The sequence below is a fragment of the Haliaeetus leucocephalus genome, unplaced genomic scaffold (genome assembly GCF_000737465.1).
Source record: "Haliaeetus leucocephalus isolate CR32 unplaced genomic scaffold, Haliaeetus_leucocephalus-4.0 Scaffold176, whole genome shotgun sequence".
In the NCBI taxonomy this organism is placed as follows: Eukaryota; Metazoa; Chordata; class Aves; order Accipitriformes; family Accipitridae; genus Haliaeetus; species Haliaeetus leucocephalus.
The window spans coordinates 689,480-705,063 of record NW_010972612.1 but is presented as its reverse complement, the minus strand read 5'-3'; the positions used below and the strand labels follow the sequence as shown (position 1 = coordinate 705,063).

The window sequence follows — 15,584 nt, the reverse complement described above, 5'->3', positions numbered from 1 at the left end:
TTTTTGTGGAAAAAAAGATTTCCCCCCCCCCCCCCCCCCCCCAAAAAAAAAAAAAGAGAAATAGGAGGCAGCACCCGGTCCCCTGGGAGCTCACTTGGGTTGTGAAGCCAAGGGGGATTTTCTGCCGGCCAGCTTTTCCTAAGGAGAGAAACGACTGAGAGAGGGGATGGGAGGATTTGCTTGTGTCTCTGCAAGATGTTGGTATCTCAGCGACTTTTTCATTTCGCCTTGCTTGGGTTTTTTGACAAGGCAGCACTGCAGGTTGTGTTTCAGATTGAAGCGTTTGCTGACGGCTTTGAAAATCATTGGGAGAGGGTTTTCCTGCTTGTCTCTTTGCCCTTAGCTTCCCTCCTGGGAGCAGGAGAGCATCCACAGACCATCCTGAGGGGTAAGAAAGCAGAGGTGGAGACTGGGGTATTAGTTTGCTGTGGATACTTTTTTTCACTTGGGGGAGAAATGCTTGAATTGTAGAAGCTGTGAGAAAAGGGGAAGAATTAATGGGAAGTACCAAACACAATGTCATTTTTTTCAGGGTGTGAAACTGTTGCGGAAAAAGCTGATGTTTTTATCCTGCCACAGCCTGATTCAGCCAAGCACCCTGCAAATGTAGGGGTTTGCACCCAAAAATGTGGGAGAGCCATTGAGCTGCCTCCCACCTTGACACCCTCAGGGGGGACAGTGTGGCCTGCCCAGTGCTCTCAGACAGGCAGCAATGGTGGGAAATACATGGAGGTGTTAGCAACACTGGTGGCAGGGCAACCCTGGCTGGAAAAGACAGTTCTAGAGCAGTAAAAATTTGATTTCTCCTATTTAAAGATACCCTGAGCTGCAGAGAGGGCTTGAGGTACCAGCCCTCATGGTAGGTGCAAGGAGAACCAGGAAGGGCTCATTTCCAAGCATCCCAGGAGGGCACAGCAGTCCTGAGTACCACTTTTAATCAATATCTCCTTGCAAGAGACATGTCCCCCATCACTGGCTGATGGAGAAGTGTGTTTGGGGAATAATTTGCTCAGCAAGCAAGTGCAAGCATTCAGTGAGTGAGGTACCAGCCTTGTTTTCTGACTCTCTGCCCCACTGGCTGGGTAATGAAAAATCTGATTTGTGGATGATTTGAGGAAAACTGCCACTATTCATCAGATGAATTATTTGCGAAGCCTAATTCAATCAGCTCCCAAACACCAGGGGTTGGCAGCGCTGCAGCAGCCAGAGCTGCTCTGAGCCCAGACCCCCTTGGCACGCTCAGCCTGCTTAGCCCAGCTGGGCACCCTGCAAATGCAGGAGTTTGCACCCAAAAGTGAACCCCACCAATGCCAGCATGCTGGGAGCACGCCCAAGCCATGCTGAGCTCTGCTTTGCTTGACCTATTGCTTGTTGGCATCTTGGGGGTGTCCCCGTTCCCCCGAATCCAGCCAGGAAAGGGAAGGACATGGTTTGGTAGGGCCAAGCCTAGCTCAGCCATCCAGCTCATCCTACGGTGGTGGTGGTGGGTCTCTCTTGAAGGGACAAGTGCCCTGAGAAAGGATGCAATGGTCGTGCATGCCATGCTTGCATGGGGGTGTCTTAACTCTCTTAACCGAGGTGAAGGTCTCCTGCTACAAGCTGTTTCCCATCTTGGTTCTTGCTGTCCCCGCTGGCTGCTGGCATGGAAAAACCATTGCACACAACTTGCTTGCTGACAATATGACAGCTTGGGATCCTTGCACAGAGAGGAGAAGTCTCCACCAGCAGCCAGGAGGAGCTGGGTAACCTCAAGCTCTGGCACATCCCTGTGTGCCCAAGGTCCCCATGCTGAGCCCTGTCCTTGCCTCCTCGAGGCAACCCATCCATGCACTGGCTGTAGGTTTTAAGCACGTCCTGCCAACCCCTTGGCAGCCCCGCAGGAAGCCCAGCATCCCTGTGGGAGCAAACCCACAAGGGAGCACCAGAGACTGCCTAGGGCTAGGAATATCCATGCAGGCCCTGCTCATATGTGGCATTTCTTGGCAGAAGAAGCAGCTCCCCTTTCTCCCCTCCGCCTCCCGTTATCTTTGCAGGGTCTGATTTATGCACAGCACCTCAGCAGGCAGGACTGAATGAGCACTAATAGGATCAGATGGATGTCGAGCTGTCGAATACCATAGGGCCTGATTCAATCAGCGCCTGCTTTCTCCCAGGCTCTTCCTTTCAGGATTTTAATAATGCCAGGGCTTGGCACCAGAAGATGAAGCCATCCGTGGCGGGAGTGGTGAATCTTACTGAGACTACCACTACGCAAGCTAGCCATAAGTGCAGTTTCCCGTCCCAGAGAGAGCCAAGCAATGTTTGGCCCAAGCATCCCCCCCATCAAGCAATATCTGGGGCTGACCCAAAGTTGATGGGACACCCTCATCCCCTTCCCAGTGCTTTGCAAAGGTGGGTTTGAGCCCCAGCATGCCATTTACACTCCCTTTCCCCTGCTCAGCAGCACCTTTCTGCTCAGGCCACTTAGCAGCTCTCATGTTGCAGTTTGCTCTGGGAGTTATGATGATGTGCTCTGGGAATTATTATCATGGAGGGATGATGATGATGAGTTTCCACATGAGCGGGCAGTGGGGCGTGTGCAGGATGCTCCTTGCACCATCTTGCTGCCTCGCAGCAGCTCCATCGAACCCGGACACTGATATTTCCTGGCTGTTCAGGATGCAGCCGTGTCACATCGTGCCACATCGGGTGGCCACTGACTCCCCTCTGCCCCACCAGCACCGAGCTCGCTCTGAAACCCAAGTAACTTTAAAGTCATGCTCCTCCCTTTCTGGAAGAGGGGCTGGTGGTTTCTCTGCTGCCAGAAGAGAGATGGGATATTTGTAGCCTAAACAGGTTTTTTATTCTCTCCTTTTGGCAGAATCTCCCCTTCTGTCTCCTAAATATAAAACATTAAATGTTTAGGGTATCCTTTATTTTTCTCCTGCTTTTAAGTTTGTAATTCAAGCCAGATTAGCGTGGTTTCCTCTTCTGTTTTATAGCCCCATCCTGGCCCCAAGCGAGCTCTCCTAATGCTCTCAGATGTTCCTCTAATGGCTTACCTAGGCTGGAACTGGATACCCTTTCCTAATGGATTGCTAATAGCCTGTTTCTGGTTTTACAGGCTCCTTCAGTTAACTCGCAACAGCAGCGATCACCACGCTCACACATGTGATCTCCCTGCAAGCATGTCTGCATGCGCACCCCTAGATGCAGGCGGGTGGCCAGGCACCATCCCGAGCATCTTTGGGGAGCCCAGGGCAGGTCTTGCACCCAGTCTGCTCCCACCCGATAGCATTTGCTGGAGCAGGCTCTCACCTTTTCCCAATTTTGGCGGGGAGATCGCAAGCACTGAGCACTGACCGGCTCAGTGCATGTCCCGGGAACGTGGCAAGGCTCAGAAGGTATTTCTTCAGCAGTGTCAGAGCTGGCGGCCAGGCTGAAGGAGGATTTCCTCCGGTGGGTTGCCAGCAATTTGCAGATGCCGTCGCGAAGTCTAATTGAACCCATTGGCTGCACTGACAACATGAAATGTTAATGAACCGTGAGGCGGGCTGCGCCTCAGATCTTGAGATTTGCAGTAAAAGGTCATGAGATATTTAAAGCTAATAATGTGGTTGGGTTGTCTCCTTCCTCTTCTGTTTTGGAAGCATTAGAGCCATGTCCGTGAGCATTTGCAAAGGCTGGAAACGTCCTTCTTTGGAAAAGCAAGCAGAGGTGCTCCCACCACCCTGGGATTTTAGGAGCTGGGGCCACAGAGCCCCTGATGCAGGCATCCGTGCCGGCTCTACTGCTGAGCAGCTTTGATCCGGGCAAATGATGGGGATCTGGGGACAGGAATGGGCAATATGAGGGTATTGCCAAATATTTAGCGGTAGAGTTCATTGGTGTGAGGAGGGCATGGTTCTCTGGGCCAGCCACTGTCACTCATATGTTGGCGGGTGGCTGCCACGGTGGGCTCAGGCTTATCCCCCAAGGCAAAGCACCATTTTTCAGTCAAATAGGTGAATCTCACAGTCTGTCTCTGTAAGTTCCTGCCTTGGGGCAGCCTGGAATAACCTGAAAGTGTGTGTTAATGTGTATCCTGCCTGCAACGGGCAATGGGGAGGGATGGAGCTGGGGAAGGCAATTAGTGCCACCGCCTGCCGCAGCTGCATCCCCGCCGGCGTGGCAGCAATGTCACTTTGCAGCGGGCGCGCTTCTTCGCGCCCATTTGCATCCCCCTGTGCCTCTGCTGCTTTGCCTGTGCTGCCCCTCTTTGCAAGGCAACCTTGGCAGGGAGGTCACCCTGATTGAGCTGGGTTACAGCTTCATGCCTGGTAGCTTTTATTGCGGCACTTCTCTCCTTTCCCCTCCTGGCTGCAAAGTCAGTGATTAAAAAAGAAGGGAAAAAAAAAAAGAAAAGAATTAATAGGTGGGAGCAAAATTTTGAGGCTGTAATAGTGTCGCTCACAGCTCGGCATGGGACAAGCAGGGCTTGAGCAGAGGATGTCTCAGAGGAGGAGGGAGGTGGGAAATGCTCAGAAATCACCTTTTCTATCCCCACCCCAGCTCGAGGGATGGAGTCGGGCTTGGGACTGTTGGCTGGCACTGTCTGGGTGCTCTCAGCCCCCTTGGGAACTGGTAGTGACCTAGAAGTTCTGAGCACCTGGCAGGATCAGGCCTCCAAAGGCAGCTGTAAAGGTGCCACTGAGCAGCAGAGTACCCATGCACACACCCGTGTGCCTGTGCTCACCTCCATGCTCGCACAGCTACATGCAGGCAGGATGGCGCTGGCAAGTTTAGTTTCCCTGTCCACATGCAGACCATGCCGGGCAGATGCCCATGCCCTGCCATGCCCACGCACAAGCTGCATCCCTTTGCTTTCACCACCAGCCCACTGCATCACTGTGGTAAATGCATCTGCGGGGAGCAGATGCCAGTGCTGGGCGGGGTTAGAGCTGGTGCTGAGCGCCCTGAGCATCCCTGATCCCATCCTACCCACAGCCACAAGCGAAAGCAAGCTCTGCCAGCTGTCACTTGGCAGGAGGGGACAGTGCATCCGGAGAAAGAGTCCCGTTAATGACAAGCTCACAGCTCCACTTTCAAAGATGCTCTTTATTTTAAGCCGGAAGGGAGTCATTTAACTGCATCTGGTGTGACACAATGCAGGCTGCAGAGGAGCCTTGCGATAACTCGTCCTCCCAGACCAGCAGCACAGCAGCCTTTTTTGGGGGGGTGACAGCAGGGACTGCAACTCAGACCCTGCTGGGCTCCTCCACTACCCAGCTGGCAGAGAATAAGTGGGGTTCATTCACTTTTCCCAACCTTTTAGTTATTCCAGAGTCCAGGCAGAAAGTTTTGTCTGGGGTTAGCCCAACTGATTCCTGCGGTGCTGCAGAAGGAGGAGGTATTTGGGGGCTCGCTTATTAGTAATGAATGTCAGACCTATTTGCTCTCCAAATGTGGCTTTGAAATGGAAAAACCAGAACATTTATTTTATGCTTGGTGACATCTTTTCACAGGCGGCAGTGGCTGTTTGCAGTGATGCCTCTGCACTTCCCAGCATTGGGACAGCTTGCTTTAGGGTTACTCCTGCTTTTGGTTTAGCCTGTTCCCCAGAGCAGGTGGGAGCCTGCCAGGATCCCCCTACAATTGCAGGGGCTGAAGGCACCTGAAACAGCAGCTACTTGTGTAGCATGAGTCCCAGCAGAACTCATTGCAGCCAGGTGGCAGGATCTGGCCACTTGTTATGGGGAAGAGAGGCTGTGAAATCAAGCCCACTGGGATGCCCCATCCCCCTCCCAGTTCCTGTTTCCCCCATTATCCAGTATAACCCCGGGAGGATCCAGAGGTGTAGGAGGTTGTGAGGACGTGAGATGCATGGTAGACCCTGGCTGTGCTCTTACGAGGGGTTTCCTTCTACATTTCCCTGCTTGCTGTGGGTGGCACAGTCTGTGTCAGCAGATCAGCTTCACCCTACAATAGCCAGGGTCCTCCTTTTATTTTGGGCAAGGCAGGCTCATTGAGGCTCCATACAACACCTGGGACAGGCGTGTGGTCTCTGTCCTGGCATGCACAGAAGTGGTGCATCCCTGCCATGGGACTGAGGGATGCCAGCCCCCCCATCCCCTCATTGCCAGCTTCCTGGCAGCAGAACACCCCCTTCCCACACTGGGAGCCACACTGGGGAGCAGGAGGTGTCAAAGAATGGAAAGCAGAGCCACTGCTGCCACAGGGGAGCCAGCAAACACATTTTCATGTGGGATGCAGAGAAGGAGGCATCTGATCCCCCCTTCTCCTCCTCTGCCTCCTTCCAACATATACCAGCCCCCAGCCCAGCTGCTGGGGCAGGGAGAGTTGGGGTTTTCTTCCCTTCCATCCCCTTCTAAAGGCCATCTGGGCTTCAGACCTGCCTGTGCATCACCCTGTTTGCAAGTAATTGCTACCTGGTCACGCTGGACCAGAAGCAGAGCATGGGTGGGAACAGAGCACAGTGACATTTTTTACTGCCAGGGCATCCTGGGGCAGGGTGGGCTGGGGGCAGCAGGAGCACAGGGAGCTGGGGGTTGGAGGCAGAATGGCTTCCTTAACTCCTGCTGTGCTGAGCAGTGCAAGGCAGTGCCAACACTCTGTGGGCAGGGACTGGGATGAGGGCACGCATGGATGTCCCCTGTTGGGGTGCATGGTGTGGATGGCTCATGTGAATGTCTCCAGTCCTCCAGCACATGTGCAGGGGGATCAGCATGGACAGGGGGAAAGCCAGGTGCTGGGAAATCCTCCCGTTCACCTACCCTGGGTGTCTGTCCCAATCCCATCAATATCGCACCGGCCCCTGGGCTCATCCTGGTGCTCTGGGCTGTGGGTGGGCACCAGCCATCCCTTGGCAGCCCTGTTATCTTTCTAAGCAGGCCGATGGGGGTATGTGGCCATGGCAGGGAATGGGATCCCAGCCCACGCTGTCCTCAGCAAGCTGTCGGCTGAATTACTGGGTTCAAGGGCTTTTTTTAATTTCTCTCTCTCTGTTTTTTTTTTCCCCAATGCTAATAGCTCTGCATTGCACTGGCTACTGATCCCTCATTAATCTGGGCAGTGCTTCACAGCCAGCCAGAGTGACTTTTGGCAGTTGCACAAAGGCAGGCAACGACACGCAGACTCCCCCGGCCAAAAAAATTACCATGTGCAGCCTTCCTCCAACTTTTGTCTCTGTGTGGCGGGAACGCGGATTAAGGAATTTCTCCCTCTGCCTTTGATGCTGTGTGTCTATCCATCCCCCATGACCTCCCCAGTGTGTGTTCTGCCTCAGCTCTCCCTGTCCAGTTGGACCCGGTCCCCGTGTGCTTTTCCATCTGCTGCTGTACTTCTGTGCTGAGCCACGGGCACCCACCCAGGGACTTACCCACCATGGCAAATGTTGGATGTGTCCCCTGGCTGCCCAGCTCAGAAGCGCTACGTGCAGACGTCGTTATGTGTGGGGAGATATGGATGCTGTAGTCTATGCCTTCTCTTTTTGTCTGCTGTCTAAAGAGGGGCTTAGTGCAGCATCCTGCCAGGTCCTACAAGGAAGGTCCTCCAGGTCCTCCAGCCTGGGTCCTGGAGGAACATCCCCCCCCGGCAAAGCATAGCCTTGACCCTGTTGTGCCTGTGATGCCCCATCTGCAAACACTCAGCTGCAGGCTGGCTGCGGCTGGGGAGAGGCAGAAATTGCTCCCAAGAGGAAGCACTCAGCCAGGAGGGCTCTCTGAGCTGGAGAAAACACTCTGGATGGAGCAGCAGCCTGGCCAGGCCAGCAGGACCTCAGCAGGGCTGACCTGCCCGCAGCCTGCTTGCTGCAGGGCTCAGGGAGCAGCCAGGGGGGCTCAGAGGATGCTGAAAGACCTAGAGACACCCACACACCAGTCAGATAACCCCAGGATCTTTCTGAGCCCTGTGCTCATTGCCTGCTTCCAAGGCATCCACAGCCAAGCACAGGCTAGGCTGGGAGAAACAGGCTTGCAGGGGACTGGCAGCTCACCCAGTGAGGTTTCATTTAATTTAATTGGCATTAGAAATTAATTGAGCTTGATCACCTTGGCAGTGTAAATTGGTGGATGCCACAAAACAGCTCTGAGCTTATCCCATCCAGGCGGGTACCCGCTGTGTGATGTGCACGGTGCTGCACATGCATCCCATCCTGCTGTGCCAAGCAGCATGCCTGCGAGCAGTGACTGGAGCCAGTGGCAGAGGCATGAATCCCAGGAGCTGGATGGCAGGGACAGCCTCAGTGTGCCACGAGGCTGTGGGGAGGTGCCCTGCCAAGCACGATACTTTACACAGGCTGGGTGATTCACAACCTGGTGGGTCTCCTGTCTTGCCTACCTTGGGCCTGCACCATGAAGGTGTGTCCTTATGAGAAGAGGGTGCAGAAGTTGTCTCCTCAGCTCTGCTGGGTGCAGCAGTGATTGCCAAGAGCCCGTCACCTCTGAGGACCCTGATGCAGCTCTGGTTTTGGTCCTGGGCTGAGCAGGGCTGGAGCTTGGTGGGGTTGGGGGGATGTGTCTCAGCCAAGACCCCCAAGGGTTGGAGGATGCACAGCCATGTCCTCCAGGAGGGACCGGCATCCTCTTCATCTTGTCTGCATTCTCCTCATCTTCTTTTCCCCATCCTCCCTTCTGCTGAGACCTCACAGGATTTCAGTTTTCACCTATCCCATCAGTGAAATGGTCCAAAACCCTTTTCCTGCAGGATGCACTGTGCCCAGCCCCAGGATGGGAGCAGCCACCCCACCCAGTATAGACTGTGCTGGGGACCTGCAAGCTGCTAAACTGCTCTAAGCCTGACCCCATTATCTGGACAAGAGGCAGCACTTGTGACCCCAGGGCTGGCTCTCAGCCTCTTCGGTGTGCTGGAAGCTCAGGGAGACCCTTCACGGAGCCCCACTGGGGTCACTGGGCTCAGCTGCCCCCCATGCTAGGTTTCTTCCAGCCAGGCTCTGACCTCAGACCCCCTTGGCGGGTACCCCAAGTGGCTGCCCCCATGCTAACAAGTCAGACCTGATGGTGAGACCTGTGGTGCGGTGGGAAGGTGTCCCCTGGATGGTAGGCATGGACTTGGGCACCAGTTGTCCCTGTGCTTTGACTAATGGTGTTTTAGGGCTTAGGCATGTCTCAACTTCGCACAAGCCCTGCAGTGAAACCACCAGCATCCCCTGTTTGCATCCCACTGGCACCATGGGTGTCAGCCCCAAGTCAGCGGTGCGAGGAAAGGCAGGACTTGGCCTCCCCCCATCCAGCCCCAAAATCTTCAGCGGTGAGACAGACACATGCCTTTCTCCGTGCTGTTCCCCTGCTGAGGTTTGGTAGCAGCTTTGCACCTCGCAGGCGGCAGGAGGCCCTTTGCTCCCTGACAGCTGGAGAGGGGACAAGCCAGGCCTGCCTCCAGATGTGCTCCAGATGTGGAGCTCCAGCGGGCTCGGGCCGGGTGGTGTGGGCAGCTGGGAGCACAGAGCCCAAGGGCCCTGCTGTGCCTCTCCACCCTGGGAGAAGGAAAAAGGAAAGGAAAGGCTGTCACCTGGAGCAAGAAAGCAAAAGTGCACCCCTCCCAGGTAGGGATGCCCCAGAGCAGCTGTAAAGGCGGGGGGGAGGGGAGGGGCTGCAGTTTGTGTGCCAAAGGGATTAAATCTGTGCTGGAACGTTGCATCTGCTGTACTGGGGGGACTGGAAAAGGGCTGGGTCTTTCTCAGGGTGGCTTACTGCTTTTCAAGTACCCCTGCAAGCAGCAGAGTGATGAGATCAACCATGCTGGCCACTGGCTGGGCCATCACATGCGTCCCTGCTATGCACACCATCCCTGCGTGTGTAAAGCCGCAGTGCCAGGGCAGCCTTATCCCCCAGGTGTATTGGCCCAGGTACCCCCGGGCACCTCAAAGGTGCAGCTTTTCTCTGTCTGGGCTTCGGGATGTGATCAAGGACCAGGCAGAAGTTTTTGGCTCCATCTTGCTCCTGTTGTCGAACTGAGATCTTAAACTCAGTTGTTGGTGCTTCCCAGGGCAGTAGGATCCTTTGCCTGACCTTGGCCTGCGTGGCTGGGGAGACATGGAGGACCCCACACGGGTTGCACCATGAAGTTCCGCACACCCGTGAAGTGCTGCTTGTTCTGCTCGAGCATGAGCCCCTGGCTGGGCACCAGCACTCACAGATGGGCTGCGTCAGACCCACACCATCCCGCATGCCCCCAGCATCTTTATTATCAACATGTGTCCAGAGAGAAGGTGGTTTGTGTCAGCCAGGGCACAGGGGAAGGACAAGGGGTGCCCTGTGTCCCCCCCATGCCATGAACAGGCAGTGCGGGGAGGGAATGAAGCTGGCAGGGTGTTGGTCCTCAGCCTCAGAGACTGGATGGAGGGTGATCTCCCACACAGCCTCTGCAGGATGCTCCCACCCTGGTCCCCTCCGTGCCCTCAGCACCCTGAGGCCAAGCCTGGCTCCATCCCTAGAAGGTCAGTAGGGTGCTGAGCCCTCCTCCTCTACCAGCCAGGCATGTTTTCTCTGGTGGTGGCCATGCGATGTGGGTGCATTTCTGCTGAGCACCTGCATCCCTCTGTCCTTGAGCAGACCACCAAGTGGATCGGAGATCCCCAGAAGGTGTGGACTCAATCTGGGGTTAAACCATTGCACCGGCAGCCGCATCTCCAGGAGGATGGCAGATCCTCCCATGGCCCAGGCTGCAGTGACAACAGGACAGAGGGAATTTTTTCTAGGAAAGACGGCTGCACTCGGCTTGATCCTTGTCCGAGGGCCCAGCCAAAGGGGTGCAAGCCAAGCTGGTGGGACGCCAGCAGGCACAGGAGCAGGGTGGCCAGAGGTGTGCTGGTGGGGGAAGCCTCCTCCCAGCAGTGGCAGTGATGCCCAGAAAGTTGTGTGCATGCACCCCAGCCGCTGCCCTGGATGTCGGGCTCCCAGCCATCCTAACATGTCCAAGCAGAGCCTGTGTGCACATCTGCTAGCTTCTGGTGACCTCTAGAGGAAGCCGCTCTGCTCCTGCACCGTGAGTTTGGGAGCGGGACAGGGACTCACCAGACCTTTGGCTTAGTTGCAGCTGGAGCATTCTCCCCCTGCATCCCTGTCCTGGGTTCATGCCTCTGCCCAAAACCCCATAGCACTTCCCAAAGTGCTGCAAAAGTCTCGTTATCATCCTCTAGCCAAGCTGAACACACTGATCGTCTTACACCTCCCGGTGCCAAGGGTTCCTCTGACCGTCCCCCCCTCCCCGCTGCTGCCCGCAGGTTGAGCTGTCGGACGGGACATCACACACCATCACGGATGCCTATGCTGGCAAGGAGTACATCATCCAGGTGGCGGCCAAGGACAATGACATCGGCACGTGGAGTGACTGGAGCGTGGCCGTCCATGCCACCCCCTGGACTGAGGAGCCCAAGCATCTCACCACGGAGGCCCAGGTCACAGGTGAGAGCCCCCCTCCCAGTATATACCGGCTGTGCCCACAGCAGGGGGGAGAACTCAGGAGTCCTGGCTCCTGAGGGGACCCCCTGTCTGGCTCTGTGCAAGTTTCACCCCCAGCCAAGGAGATGCCCCCCGGCACCCAGGGGTGCTGCAGCCCTTCACCCTACACTTTGCCCCCCCACCCATGGCCCTGGGAATGGATGCAACCGTGGCCTGAGGGGTGCTGACTCAGCTCACTGGCTCCAGCATCCTCCTCACCAGGATGCTTGGGGTCTGGTAACAAAGCTGGGATTACTATTATTATTATTACTACTACTACTACTGTTATTATTATTCCTTCAAGTGCTGCGCCCCCCCAGCCCTCCCTCTCCAGTCCTACCCCCTCCACACCTCCGACCCCGTACAATGGCTCGGAGCGATGCCAATTCAAAATAAAAGCCACAAAGTTAACAAGCCTCTGTTTCTAGGAAAGAGCTGGGACTGTGTCCAAATGGGCGTTATCAGCCCTTCGTTTCCCAGAAGGGCTGCAGCGGACCCTGTGCCAGTTCCCCTGGCTGGCACCAGCAGCAGGGCAGGGGGAAGCACTGGTGTGCAGGCAGGCAGGCAGGACTTCTAGTTGGGGCGGCACATGTGAGCTGGCCAGATGTGCGTGTGGGGAGGGGGAGTGCTCAGTGCCCCCACCCTCCAAGCTCTAGCCCAGCTGTACGTACAGAGTCCAGTACGTGTGTGCAAGCCATGTGCTGCCAGAGCTGTGCATGCACCTCTGTAGGCCCTGGCAATGCTCCCTGCGTGGGGATGTGGTAGGTGCAAGCCCCGCTGCCAATGGGTGGCAGAAACAGCATCCAGTAGAGCAACTGGGGGTTCAGGCAGCAGCAGGGATTTGCAGCCCCTCATCCCCAGGGGCATAAGCCCCCGCAAGGAAGGCAGGCGCACCTTGGCAGCAGTGCTGGTGTCAGAGTTTTGGGTTTGCTTCTATACCCAGCTGCATCGTGCTAAATGCAAATGCCACTCCCAATGGTACCTGCCTACTCCCTGTGCAGGCACATGCGTGTCCTTCACACACATGTCCCTCGCGCACATGTGCCTGTGCATGCAGCTGGCTGCAGCCATGCAGGGCTGATGTGGGACACCCCAGCTCCACAGCTGAGCCTCACTGTGACACCTCAGTGGATTCTGAAAGACACGAAGACAGACTCCCTGTGGCCCCCCAGATAGCCTGGCTGGGAGCACTCTGAGACCCTCTGGATGTGACTGAAGTTGCCCTAGCCTGACTGCCCATCCAAGCCCTCCCTGCAATCCTACAGCCCTCCACAGGGACAGGCAGCCCATCTGGTCCTGTACGGAGGAGGACAGGCCCTGTGAGCCAGCCCACCAGCTGCAGCCATATCTGGGGGACATTCCCTCGCTGGGTGATGCTCTCTGCCGAGCACTTGTGGCCATGTCATCCTGACTTCTTAGCCAAAATTCTCACAGAGCTGATACACAGAGCAGCCTGGCTGGGTAGGATGGGACCAGGAGGGATGCCCAGCTCTGCCTGGGAGTACAAGCATTTCCGAGCAGTAGTTCCAGTGCCAGAGCAGGGAAGGTCTCATGGACCACACCATCCCCTGGCTTATCATCCCAGCCCCACAGCTCAGCCCTAGTGTGGCATGGCAGTGAGAGGGGCAATTTGGGGATGGGACGGTACCGTGTCACCACTGGCGAGGGAGTGGGGCTGCCCCTACGGGATGCATCCCAGGACACCCTGGGTCCCCTAACCATCCACTCTCCCTCCCTGCAGAGACAACAAGCGCTAGCACCTCCTCTTTCATGCCGCCCCCCACCACCAAGATCTGCGACAAGGGGGCTGTGGTGGGCAGTGGGGCCGTGGCAGTGTGTTGGACAGCTGGACTGGTCTTGGCTGCCTATGGTGTCCTCTTTATTTAGTGAGTATCTTCCAAACTGGGGGCGTAAGAGAGGTGATGTGGGTGCTGGGAGGGGGCAGGGATATGGGGACCTCAGGGGCTCCAGCATGGTTGGGAAGGGGGTGGTCCAACCAGGCTGTGGCCAAAGGGCATTGAGAACAAGCCATTTGGGTTTTTCTTGCAGTTTTTTTCAATGCACCAAATCTGGCTGCTTTTCCAGATTGAGTGTTCTGGTGGAGATCTCAAAAATGGCTTTTCAAACATTTTCCTGCAAAGGAGTCAGTCTTTGATGCCTCATTCTCAGCAGTCCTCCCCCCTTCCCACTGCTGTTTTTTAAGAGGCAAAGAAACCACGTGGAAGTCTAAGGGCTTTGTGTAGTGATGGAAGAAGAATTGTCTGAGATCAGAAAATTCAGAGATGCATCTCAAAAATACCCTTGGTTTAGCTTAGAACAGAGCTGGCAGCCTGCAGACCCCCAAAATGCCCCATTCCGCTCCGGGTCATGGCTGCGGTCTCATGGGTCCCCCCATCCCCATGCCCTTTCCCTGTACCCATGCTGCCCAAAGACTGGGGGATCGATTGTGGCAGCAGCCACGTGTGTCACTTTGGGGGATAAAGGACATGCCACCCATCCTTCGGTGCCCAAAGAGGAGCCATCGCAGGGCAGCTCCCGTGGGCGCAGGGTCCTTTCCTCTCCTCCAGCTGTGTCATCTCCACGCGTGACGTTAGCAGTGGCAATGGGAGAGGTGGTGGCACGCAGCCAGGGGTGGATGGGCAGGGTCCAGCCCTGGGAGGTGGAGGTGCTGGGTTTGGGCAGCTGGGTTCGGGGAAGGGGTGAATTACCCTATGGAAGAAGGCCAGATTCTGCTCGGTGTGTCCCCTTGGCGGCTGGGCACAGCTGAGCCTGGAGCGGGACGAGTGACTCCTCTCCTCCCTGCTTGCAGATCCCCATCTGTCCGTCCGTCCGTCGCAGCCCAGCGCAGACGCCTTCCCACCGCCCACCGCTGCCACCACCCCCCACCCTGCTGCCCCCCTCCCGGGTTGAGTCTCTTATCTCTTCGATTTTGCACACGTTGAGGACGTATCACACTTTTCGCCGTCGCTTCGGAGGAGGACAGAGCTGCCGCCGTCCCCTGGGGAGCTGCAAAATCTTCTCCCAGCCCGGAGCGAGGAGACGCACTTGTCCCCCCCCATCCCCGTCCCCCTTTCCCCAGCAAAGCGAAGCGAGCCCGGGCACCACACGGCAGCCGAGGACCCCGCTCATACAGCTAACCCCCCCATGCCAAAGACGTGCCCGCCGCCCCGCCGCCCACCCGGGTGACAGGGAGCGTGACGGCGCACCGAGAAAAGGGGATATGAAAATGGGGGTGGTGGTGAGGGGAATGATGTTCCCAGCTGTGTACCCCCATATGGCAGAAGGGGGTCTCCCAAGGACCGGACTCGCTCCCCCGAGCTCTTGACCGTGTGGCGAAGCTGGAGGGGTGCACAGGTGGGGGGTCTTGGTCCCCTCCAGGGGAATGATGGAGGGAAAAACTGGTGGCTTTCACAAGTGTGGTGAGGAGCAGGGAGCTGGCAGGGTTTTAATGGAGAAAAAAAAAGGAAATGAAACACCGATAAAACCCCCCTGCCCCCTGCCAATCACCTGGGAGAGCTGCCCCTCCAGCTCCCCCCCCCGCTGCACCCTGCAGGAGCCTTCGCCACCCCCAACCCCATCCCCACATCAGCCCCAAACTTTTAACCACGTTGGATACAGGGAATCGCCCCCATTGACGTCTTTGTCTCATTCTCCAACAAAAGCAGAATAGCTCTGCTGTTGCCTTTAGAGCTGGAGCCCTGCAGACCTGTCCCCCGCTGTCCCCTGCTGTCCCCCGCTATCCCCCGCTGTCCCCATGCCTGCTCTGCTCTCCTCCCCATCCTGCCCCAAGCCCTGTTTTGTAAAGACACCTCCTTTTGCCCCTGCCTGGACCCAAGCGCAGTATTTAATACCGTACGTCCTAGTATTCCCACTGTTGACATGCTGTATTTGAATTTTTTATAGATGTATATATATAAAAAAAAAAATCAAAAAAAATAATAATAGAGGGGATAAAAAAAAGCTCACACAGAGACAATGCACACACGCACACACACACATGCACCAGGAGAGACGGTCTTCATTAAATGATCATTTCATGATGACTGGCAGCTCTGGGTGTTATTTCCCCTCTGGCTGGAGTGGATGGGTTTGGCTGCCTGCTCACGTACGTGGTGCTGGCTGTGATGGGGAGGACATGGGCATGGC

General features: G+C 56.2%; 1 protein-coding gene across 2 annotated transcripts in view; it reads left to right on the top strand.

The window, feature by feature from the left end:
* CNTFR (ciliary neurotrophic factor receptor) overlaps positions 1–14,452 on the top strand; it is an 88,501-nt gene extending 74,049 nt beyond the window's left edge. The window contains exons 6-8 of one of the 2 annotated variants that reach the window (XM_010564225.1): positions 11,222–11,402; positions 13,180–13,324; positions 14,248–14,452. In XM_010564225.1, coding sequence (XP_010562527.1) covers positions 11,222–11,402; positions 13,180–13,324; position 14,248 — 327 coding nt within the window. In that variant the 3' untranslated portion in view covers positions 14,249–14,452. Of the gene's footprint in view, positions 1–11,221; positions 11,403–13,179; positions 13,326–14,247 lie in introns of those variants that run through there. The other variant, XM_010564224.1, reaches the window with a different exon arrangement.
* The last annotated feature ends 1,132 nt before the right edge of the window (positions 14,453–15,584 follow it).